The following is an 11,200-nucleotide window of genomic DNA, read 5'->3' on the forward strand; positions in this document are numbered from 1 at the left end:
AGGAGAGGAAATGTTGACTGACAAGTCTCTAAATGGAGTAGAGGAGCCAGGAAAACTGGTCTGCTGACAGTTTTTCCTAAACATACTTAAGTCTAGCAGAGGAATATTCCATCACAGACTGAGCAGAAAAGCAGACAAAGGACTTGCGGCTATAGGCCTCAAAAAAAAAGATACAAAAAAAATGTAGCTACTAACACAGCATTGATGGACCATTTAACCAATAAACTGTAACACCCGAGGCCCATCAAATGTCTTTTTATGGAAAAGGTCTTTTTCCCCTTTAGCCTCGTTATTTCATATTTAGCTGCTAAAACCCCCTGTAACACTTATATAGAATACCAAAAAAAGTATGTTCTAAATAAATGCACTCTTCATATGAATACTTCTAATTTTCAAAGTTCTTCAAGAATGAAAGTTTCATGAAACTACTGTGGGCAGTTTTGTAAGCATATGCAAATGAAAAAAATGTATGGGAAGCATTTTTCTTTTTATTAAAATCTTTTTAGCTGTAATTTCATACCAGTCCTTGGTAACCAGTCCAAAATGCACTAAAAATGATACGTTTAGGACTGCTTAGCATTTACATGAGTCTGCAACAATAACACTGAACAGCAGAACAATTAGTTCAAACACTTCAGCACTTAAAAACAGTTATGTAAATATACAAAGAATTCTATTTCCCCTGAATTGCAAGCTACCAAAAACCTAGCTGCTGAATGATGAAAGAAATGGGCTTGCTTGTTTCCAATTTGAGCAAGAAAATATCAACAAAAACACACAGCAATTACAACTTTTAGCATATCTCTCTAAATGGCTGGGTAGGCACTAAAAAGCATTGCTAGGCAGCAATTCAGCAAGCCTTCTGGAAGGAAAGAGGGGAGAGATGTTAATCGGTTTCTGGAAATCAGCTATGTGATGTGTGTCTCCAATTAAGTGGTGATCCAGCATCATTTGATGATACTGCTCAATGTGCCCTAATATACCATGACACAAGCAGCAGAAACAACTTTCTCTGTTCCCACCACGATCTAATACTTTTGACACCAGAGAGCCTTTTCACACTTCCCCTTAACCTGTTACTAACATTTCAGCACAGCTTTTACAGAGCCTAACAACTGTGCTCAGCACGGCAGGAAGATATCACACACTCCTTCTGAAAGGGGTGGCTTCCTTGTAACTTAAATACAGAAAGATTTTTTTCCATCTTCTTCTTTGCAAGAATTTCAGAAGAAACATACAGAAACCTCACAAAACTGCCTGACAAGCAAACAGGCACAAAAGATAGAAGTCCCTAGATTAAAGTTCTATGTTTTTCAAGTAGACCCATTAGAGTAAGAGTAGAGAGATGTTAAACCAACCCACTGTTTTCCCCTGGCATTTGCTTCCATCACCTAACAAAAGCAATGGGCAGCGTCTGGTTAAAGCCACACCTCTGGACTGCTATGAAGAATGCTTTAAGAAACCCAGTCAATTCTTTACTGGGATTTTCTATGCAGCAGAAGCCAAGCTGGCTCCTTCAGAAGGCTGTGCCTGGGCAGCAGGCAGCAAGGAAGCTCTCAAATTCAGCTCCGTGCCTGCCTGAGCCAGCTCCTGCTGCCCCACAGCTTCGCGGTGGACATTGTGCCAGAGCCACCTGATCCACGAGCCCTCAGCAGATAAACAGATTATTACTGCAGCCTCAAATATGGCAGGGGATTCCCAGGGGCTATCAGACCTTTGCTTTGCACAAAGGTAATTTTGTGGTTTTGTTTGTATGGACAAAGACTTAAAGAAAAAAGCCTGTGCCCTGAACATCCAGCTCCCTTCAATGTACCCTGAAGAGTCTCCTGTGTCATGACAAACTAATTGCACGTGTTAAGGAAAGCCTGTTACTTTGGCTTTTTCCACTGTACATCAAAAAAGCTATGTTTGATTTTAAAGCACACACACTTACAAATACTGAGGGAATCAGCTACAAAGAGACCACACAAGCTGTTCCAGCCTTCCACAGAAGTCTAGGGTTTTTTTAAGCATAAATACACAGCCACCTCTTCAGTTTGCCCTTTCATCTATTCTGAAACACTTCTTAACACACACTTCATTTCCTAACTAGCTGATCATATACAAGTTTTGGGTTTGTAGCTTTAAAGCACTAAAAAAGGTGAAGATAAAACACAACCTTGATCCTGGAACAGAAGTCAGCAAGGATATTGTGGGTGTCTCACAAGTCACAAAGCTGGGAAGAAAGAAGCCTGTCCTGACCCTGTGCTGAAACCTGATCTAGTTAAAGAGGCACATGGATTACCATTTATAGCATTTCTCAGGGGCTGGAGTGAGGGGCAAGGAGGGCGGCAGACAGCTCTCAGTCTGGCTGCAGGAGCCACTGGCTGCCAGCAGGGTTATAAAACCAGTAGATGCTGGGCACCAAGGAAGGATGGTTTTCCTCCCCGTGTTGCAGTGCACCTTCCACACCACTGCTGTGTTAACCACCCCAAAAGCACATGTGTGCTCAGGAGAACAGCAGCAGTGTTTTTTTCACAGTCTGGGAAAAGAGGATGACAGACGAGACCAGGAAGAAAAGGCAGACGTATTGTTGTCTGACCCTGCAGTTAATCCCAGATTAGGTGAAGATACATTGATACGGCCATGCAAGGTACTGCTTTGCTCCCAAACCCAACATGCACGGAGCAGTGTGTGGGCCAGTTCTCAATGGGTGAACTGGAAATTACTCTTTCTAGTATCAGCCAGCTAATGACCTGTCTCAAAGGACAAGGTAAATGTCCTCAAACTGGAAATGTATGACCCTGTGACAGGGAGGTGAGTGTCTTCCAAAGAGGTAAAGTAAGTTTCTGTCCCTTTCTGCACCATGGCAAAGATAACAGCACAAGATTTTGGAACTGTGAAAAAGCAAACAGCAGTTTTGATGCTACTTTCTACAACAAAACAATTTTTTTTTTTAAACAATCAGTCATTACTCCCCAACAAAACTACATGTAGTGCCACTCTCACAAAAAAAAAAGCTTTCTGAGATATATTTTTGGTGTTCAGCCACTATCTTGGTTAACTACAGTTTTTCATGAGTTGACAACAAGAGTTTTCTTCTTCCTCTCCTCTTCTTTTTTCGGGTCTGAACAGAATGGAGAAACCATGAATTCACAAGCCTTCCCCAGCAGGATAGCTCCTTTTCAGGCATTCTTTGAGCTCTGACACAAGCATGCCCCTGCTCTACCAGAAAACCCCAAGCTTTCTTCCAGGATCAAAGAAAACAGAGAGTGTTAAACAAATGCTGGGCAGCCTGACCTTCCTCCCTTCCCCTGGCCTTCATCACTGAAGAAATATCCAAGCTGCGTATGCAAAACAGCACTATGTATAAATGAAGTTAGTGGTTTAACTGACAGAGTACCCATTACATAGGCAAAATTATCTCTTTAAAACTTTAAGAAGTGTAATTTGATATTCTCTTATCTAATTAAAATAATATAAATTATGTACAGAAACTGACAGCTCTAGAAAAAGGAGCTGAGCAGCATCCTCCATTTGTCTTCACTTGATGTAAAGGTCTGTTCTTACAGCTAGAAGGTTAAATTGCAGAACAATTTAACCTTCATTCTTCATCCTATAGGCTAGGATGGCCAAAAAGGACACCGATTTGTACCAGTCAAGGGCATGTTTTTTCTGAACCAGATAGTTGTTCATAAGAAACTGGGATGAAATTCTCAAACTCATATTTTCCTCAGGCCTCTAAAGGGCCATTAGATGCATTAACTTTCACTGCAGAGTGATGAAAGAGAGAGACACCACAGAGAAAGGCTGGATTATGACCAGCAATTCCGCAGGAAAAGATTCCTATTTCTGTTCCTTGACCTATGAACTAGCTTTGTTTGATTTATTCTGAAATCCTCTCTTGCAAAGGAAATATGGAGAGAAAAATCATCTGGTTTAGGTGTGAACTGTATTCTTTTTTTATATCACCCAAAGCATCTGCATGGTCAGACTTGCAAAAACCCACATATTTCTGCATTACAACACATTTTAGAAAATATAAACTTCCACTAATATCTAGGCAAAGCTGTAACAACATAATGATGGAGATTGATAAGAATAAGAGAAGAGAAGCATATTCTTATAGAATCAAAGAATGTATCGAGTTGGAAGGGACCTCTAAGTATCAGTAAGTCCAACTTCCTGCTCCTCACAGGACCACCTAAAATTAAATCCTATGACTAAGAGCATCATCTGGATATTCCTTGAACTCTGACAGGCTTGATATTGTGACCACTTCCATAGGTAGCCTGTTCCAGTGACTGACCATCCTCTCAGTGAAGAGCCTTTTCCTAACACCCAGTCTGAACTTCCCCTGACACAGCATCATCCCATGTTTCTGTGTCCTATCGCTGCTCTCCAGAGAGGGATCAGCACTTCCCCTTGGCTGCTTCTGTTGAGGAACTTGTAGTTAAGTAAATAAATTTAAAAATCCAGAGCTACTGGTCCAGTACCACCCCCATGCTCATCTTTTACCAGTTCCTTTGATTGAGGGTGCTTGTGTCTACAATACAAATCTACCAACACAGAAATGCTGTGCTGCCTCAAGAAGCAATATGCACATGCCCTAGGGCACAAGTAAGCAGGCAGGTTTTTAACTTGGTTAATACAAATAAAAAAACTAAAACAGCAGAACTCTGCTGTGACCTGTTGTGACAAAGAAAACTGCTCAGACAACAGTGAAAAATTATTTGGGAACATAATTTCATGGAATATCAAATTTCTGTTTTTCCAGCGTAATTCAGAAAATTTCAACCAGTCTGAAGAGATGAACTTTGGAGGTCATCTCCCGGATCCAGATGGGATCTTCAAAATATCTCTGTGCAGCTTGCATTTATGCATCTGCTTGCTGCATGCATGCATTGATTTAGAGATAAACACAGGAAATAGACCCATGAAAAACCATTCTCTTGCTTACCTCCTCTACAAGGACCATTCCTATGAAAATTCTGTTACGATTGTTGCATGTGGACGAGAACATATGTGAGGGGAGAATACACACTGCCTGCAACCCTAGAGAGCAAAGTTCACTGAGAAGGGTAAAGCAGGGAAAGATGATCTCTACTCATCCTTGCCTTTGTAGTTTCACTTGGTTATAAAAGCATTTGCAAGCACAGTTACAGTGGGGAAATCTGTAAATGAGACATAATTCACTGAAAGGCACTGGCATGTGAAGAGCCCTTCATCTTCACAAACAGATGCTTCTGAAAATTTTACCTTGCAAACAGAAGTTTTTACAGTCTCCGTGCAAACTGATTAAGCAGCACTCTGAGCACTTGGAGGCATGCCAACCATCCAAGTTCTGAGTCTCCAGGCAGTGCAGGTCTCAGGTCAGCTACTGGATTAAAATCAAAACTGGCCCGTCAGAATTGTGGATTACTGTGCTCAGAGCACTAGAATGACAGTCACCTGCTGTGACCCTCCAGGCCGAGCTGGCAGGATGAGCACCACTCTGCTTCCAGCTGAGACAGATTTGTTCAGTCTCCAGGCTGAAGATTTCTTAGAAAGGTGTGAGGGAAAGTCTGGCTTTTGAGGTTAATAGACCAGCTCTCACAGCAGATATTCTCTTCAATGAGATTACATTGTCTCATTCCTTCCCTCTGAAGGGCAAGGACAGTCATTAAGCATCAGGTAACCGCAGTGCACAACACCTGCCACAAAACACCCAACCCTCACTTGGCAGCAATGACCTCCACCTTCAGCTTACCTGTTTTATGCACTGCAGCCGGTCATTGGTCTGCTGTATGTGCCTGTCCATAGAATTCATTTTGATTGTCTCTACTTTCTTCTACCTGAAAGCCATTAAAATCCCTCGATCTGCAAGACAAAAAGGACAATAAAGATCACTGAACACAGCTGATACACTTCCACTACCTGAACAATTGAACAGAGCTGCTTGCAAGAAAATCCTGAGCACACTGTGAGATAAAATAATAATAATCCCAATAACAATGACAGCCTGGCTTTTGCAAGGACAAGGGCATGGGGATTCTTCCTAATCTTCCTCTGAGAGAAAATACCTCCCATAAATATTAAATGAATCAGCTACAGCAGAGCATTACATGGCCAAAAATAGCACAAAATGTGTGTCCTGAAGAATCTGGATTTCTGGATTGGAAATAAAACCAACAGACACATTTTGGATTCTCCTCCAACTAGCAGATCTATTTCATGAGTCCTTGAAATGGCCAAATGACAGGGCAGGAAGGACTGGGATCCACAACTCAGCCCAGACTTTAAGAATGACAAATGTCCAGATGCACAACCTAGCATATATGGAATAGGCCTGATCTTCAGAGCAAAGGGCTGAGCAGTTCTTGCCTTCCAGAAAAATCGTGTTCTTTCAGGTATCTATAGCTGGACAAATTACTTGTTACTTCTGGAAAAACACATCCTGCTGTCTTTAGGTCCATCTCTTAACAAACAGTGTAACTTAAGGCAAATTAAAGATTCCTGTGACTTTAAGAAAAAATAAATCTAGAAAATAAAAATTAAGGCTCAGAGTAGTGTTTGGAGTTTTAATTCATGTTGCTATAGCTGTATGAAATCATAAAATGAAAGCTGGCAGCAAGTTCTAATCTGAGATCTAAAGAGCTATAGAGATCTAGAGACCTAGGCCCACCACTGATGCTCATCATGCTGAGTTATGTTTGTGGACACAGCTTGGGATGCAGGGACAGCCAGAATGCCCTTCAGACTTGGACTAAGACACTAAAAGTACAAGTAAGGGTAAGCAAGGTCCTTGGTGTGGGTTTGTATTTCACCAGGCCTTTTCCACCCATTCGCCCTCTCTGGCCTTGCCCTTTGATTTTCCTGTAGTGGCAGAACAGCAGATCATAAAGACACCATAAACCAACAACTAATCAACTGTTTCAGTCAGTAATTCATATTACTGAATGGTTTGCACCATGACTTCTACTTATTTATGTTTTGAGTACAAGCACATGGGACTCCAGCCTGTACTTAACGAGCTAACCAGATTTAAGTGTTTTTTTTCTAGAATTCACCTCTCAGGGACACAGAGATGTTTCACATATATATGTATATGTGTGTGTGTATACTCTGCTGTTTCAGTCCCTTTCATGGCATCTAAAATGGAAAATAAAGCGTAGATACTGCACATTTGGTACATGAGAAACATCTTTGCCTAAAATTTCCATATCCTTTTACCAGAGAAATCGGTACACTCTAAGAAGTTATATCCTTACATTCATGAACAATGAGTGAGCACAGAAATATATCCCCAAATGCCCTATTTATACCAAACTTTATATAGCACAAGCAAGGTCCCAGTCTTGCACAGAAACCTCTCCTTCATGAACCTCTTCAGTGGCACTGAGTGGTTTTTTGGAACACTGTTCAGGACAAAACTATTTTCCACTCCCTCCATACACATAAGAGACAGCAAATTTTTCAGATACTTGTCTTGTTAGAGAAGCTGGCTGTTCACCACTTCTGGTACACGACTCAACAGCTCTTCAGTTAAACAATTCCCGCACTGTCCATACTCAACCCCCTTGAGGGGAAGAATGCTCCCTGTGATGGGAACCTTGACTACACAGCTCTCACAATGAGACAGACTCCAGACCACGGATCCACGCACATCCCACACACCCAAACTGCCGGAGATTTCTGTACCTCGCTGATAACATTCTTTCATGCCTCCTGCTGGATTAGACTCAGGGAAAGAAATCTTTTCTGCTAGACAACTAAATGAGGTCTTATAACAGCAGCTCAAGCTCCTCACCTCCACACTCTAGACACAAGAGGGTTCAATAAAGCATTCGTGTCAATAAATTATAACAGAAGAGCCAGTTCCACGTGCAAGTATTATCTTTTGATTATGTCACTGCCACCTTCTCAATAGCAAATACCATCCAAAGGTCCTCTAGCAAATGTGAATTGATATATTTTATTAAAAGCCAGTTACACAGTCTTATCTGCCTGTAAGATCCCCTAACAGACCTCAGTAGTCATGAAGTTTAATCTCTCAGTGGACAGCAGAGGTATTTATCAAGAGATAAGCTAGCCTAGACATGACACTACTTCAGCAGTGATCCGTCTTACAAGCTAGGACAAATTATCTGCATTTTAATTGAACATCAGGCCCAATGGCGAAGGGCATACCGAAAACAAATACATATACATGCACATGGATGTCTGCTGAAAAATTTGAAGACATGCAAACTTAGGCACCTTTTTTTTTTAAGAAAGTCATGACATTTTTGAATTGTACATGTAATACCACCCTAATTAACTGCCTTACAGTTAACCATAAACAAAATCAAAGGTTGCTATCAGCTACCTGAAGCACAGCTTACTATTGTACTTGTCCAAACTGTCATTTCTCCCACATGGCACAGCTTCTCTTTTTTGTCTGGAAAAGCAGAGGGGCAGAATACATGAAAGTAACTCACCTAACTGAGCAGGAACCCCACAAGGCTCTTGGAGGCAGGACTGGGAGTGCAATCTCCTACTCTCCTACACAGACAGGGCACACAAATTCTGTAATAAGCTGATCAAACTCAGTCTCCAAAATAATTCTTTGGGTTTTAAAACCCAATGGTTCTCACTCAAAAGTACTCTCTGACTCTCACCTTTCCCCTAGTAGCTAGAAAAATTTTCACTTCCATGCTTAATCCCACTTGTTCTCACATTATTAGCTCGATGGCTCAGTCTTTGCCCTGCCAGGCTCCCTCTGCCTCTTCCCCCTCACAGCATGGATGAACAATCACCCACCAGCCTTTGCTGCTGACAGTTTGCTACTTTTACAGCCCAATCTCATTTATTCTCTTCTGGTCAAGAGATGATCCTCAGCCCACTAACTCCCCTGGACAATAAACATTTGTTGCATGAACCAAACAGACAAAACTGTACACATGAAGCCTCATCACATAGAATGACGTAACGCTTTGTATTTGAAATGCCCTGCCTCACCGCCACAAGACTCATCTATATCTTTCTCTCAGACACATCACAAGAGCATCAAATAGAGTAATTTTTTTCAGTGAGCATACTGGCTCTAAGCAATTTCTGCTATAAAAAACGCAGAGCTTATTAGTGGGAAACCATTATTATCTGGAAATTACTCTTTCATGGGCCTCAGCAAGAATTAAAAGATTAAACATGGAAAGTGAAAGTTATCATACAGATCTGAAATTTCACCACGGCAGAATAAGCATTTTGACACCAGACCATTTTGGTTGGAAGAAAAATAACAGCAGAATTAAATTTCCAGTAACTGCACCTACTACATGGGTATTGCTGTACTCTGGCCAGGTTCCCCACACGTACATCCACCTCCTGAAATTTAAAAAAATGCTCTTTCTGTCGATCTCATGCTATTTTAAAAGTAGCAGCAAGATCACCTTAGTCGAAAATAATGGTACTTAAGATACAGAAAGGCTGCCAGGGCTAAATCAGAACAGACTTCTATTCGGTTAAGTGCTGTGCACTTATCAGGTCACAAGTGAAAACGACTTTGCAGGGTCCCTGGCTGGCCTGCGGTGTCCCTGCATTAGACAGCATGGTGAGATTCAGGCCTGCGAGCAGCTCAAGAGACAGCAGGGGATGTTGCTGATCAGGATTAAGGGTACTGGCAGAGGAGGACTGGGAAGGGAATTTTTCCTAGTGCTTTGTAACAAATCCCCTCTGTTTGGTGCACACATTAGTCAGGAAGGTTGTACACTACTGCTTTACATGCTAACTCCATCCAAAAGGATAAACAAAAAAATAAGTGTTCCCAGCACCTTCTGGTAATTCAACAATAAAAAGCCCCATTCTTCTTTCTTTTCTCAGGCAAAGACTCAATCTCCCTCTCTTTAAAAAAAGAAAAAAATTAAAAAATTATGTGAATTATTCTTCTTTCTTCCCTCCCCTCTAGCATTGAGAGTTTATAGCCCTAGGCAGTAATTAAAGAGGCCTCAGTTACATATTTATGATGTCTCAAAAATGGAGAACGCTTTGTTTTTAAAGGAACAGATGTATCAACCTGTTAGCCTTTTTTTTTTTTTTAACCCTAAACATACTGAATCTTTTAAAGCATTACTACAAACCCTTCTTCAATATTGAAAAATGAAGGAAATTTTGCAGTGGCCCTGTGAACGAGAATTTCACAAATTTCTGCTACACTACGTGTTGGTTGCCAGTTCAGGTTAGGAGACTGCAATTATTTTATCAGAAACTGTACTTCAAGTAACACAATTTAAAAAACAATTTAGTAAAATGTAGTCCCCACTAGTTCCTAAGGCAGCCTAAACAGCCTCCTAGAGAGAGGGAAAAAAAAAGAAGTCGAACATTTCATCACTGCTTCAAAAACACACGTCTAAAACCGTAGAGCATTTTTAAAGTTAGTGTGCATTCAGTTCTGCTCTGGGATGAGCTCTCCTCATGGCCAGAACTGCCATCCACAGCGAGAGCTCTCCCTCCCCAGGACCAGTGGACCAGGGAAATCTGCTCCTCTGCGGCCAAGGCAGACCTGAATTACCACTGAAACAGGTCCAGCCTTCTCCCTTAGTTTAAAAAGACTTCACAAGGTGCCTTCTGCTCTTGTGCCCACAGGCTTCCTTCCCTCACTGCTGGGCCGAGATGGACCTGGAGCGGAGCTCACTGGAAACATCAGAGGCTGCCCAGCCCCACCAGCCCCAAGGACTGCCACTGACCCCCTTGCTGCCGCAACAGGGTGCCATTGCTCCGGAGACCAAATTTCCACCAGAAATCCATTCTGAGGGCAGAGGAGGAAAGAGAACCCTTCCCAGGAGGCAGGGGAGGCTGCTGTGAGCGATGCTCGAGGCCAGCAGCACAGCGCTACGCCAGGTCTCCATTTCCACAGGGGACCAGCACGCTGCCAGCCACCCTGCGGCGGCTGCACCAGACAAGATCTAATTTGGAGGCACTTCGGACCACTCAGGGCAAGAAGAGAATAAATAAAAGGACACAAGAAATACCTTTATAAGTTAAGAAATTTTAATGGTAGGTGAGAAGGGGCAATGAAGAACAGTTCCTTAAGCAGGGATTCAGCACAGCGGCTGTAAACATCCCTGCCCCCTGCCGCCACAGCACACAAGTTGGTTAATGCTGTTTATTCAGTCAGCTAAAAACTAATAATTTCCTGCAAGTCTCCAGCATGCTGAGGGTCCTACGAGAGGGCAGACAATCTGTATCTACGAAGTGACTTTGA

At 42.0% G+C, this 11,200-nt stretch overlaps 1 protein-coding gene across 1 annotated transcript in view; it reads right to left on the reverse strand.

The window, feature by feature from the left end:
* The window catches only part of ZMIZ1 (zinc finger MIZ-type containing 1), a 294,975-nt gene that overhangs the window by 151,190 nt on the left and 132,585 nt on the right, over positions 1 to 11,200 (reverse strand). The window contains 1 exon segment of the mRNA XM_017746191.1: positions 5,729 to 5,838. Coding sequence (XP_017601680.1) covers positions 5,729 to 5,788 — 60 coding nt within the window. The 5' untranslated portion in view covers positions 5,789 to 5,838.

Source organism: Corvus brachyrhynchos, unplaced genomic scaffold, assembly GCF_000691975.1.
Source record: "Corvus brachyrhynchos isolate BGI_N302 unplaced genomic scaffold, ASM69197v1 scaffold279, whole genome shotgun sequence".
Taxonomy (NCBI): domain Eukaryota; kingdom Metazoa; phylum Chordata; class Aves; order Passeriformes; family Corvidae; genus Corvus; species Corvus brachyrhynchos.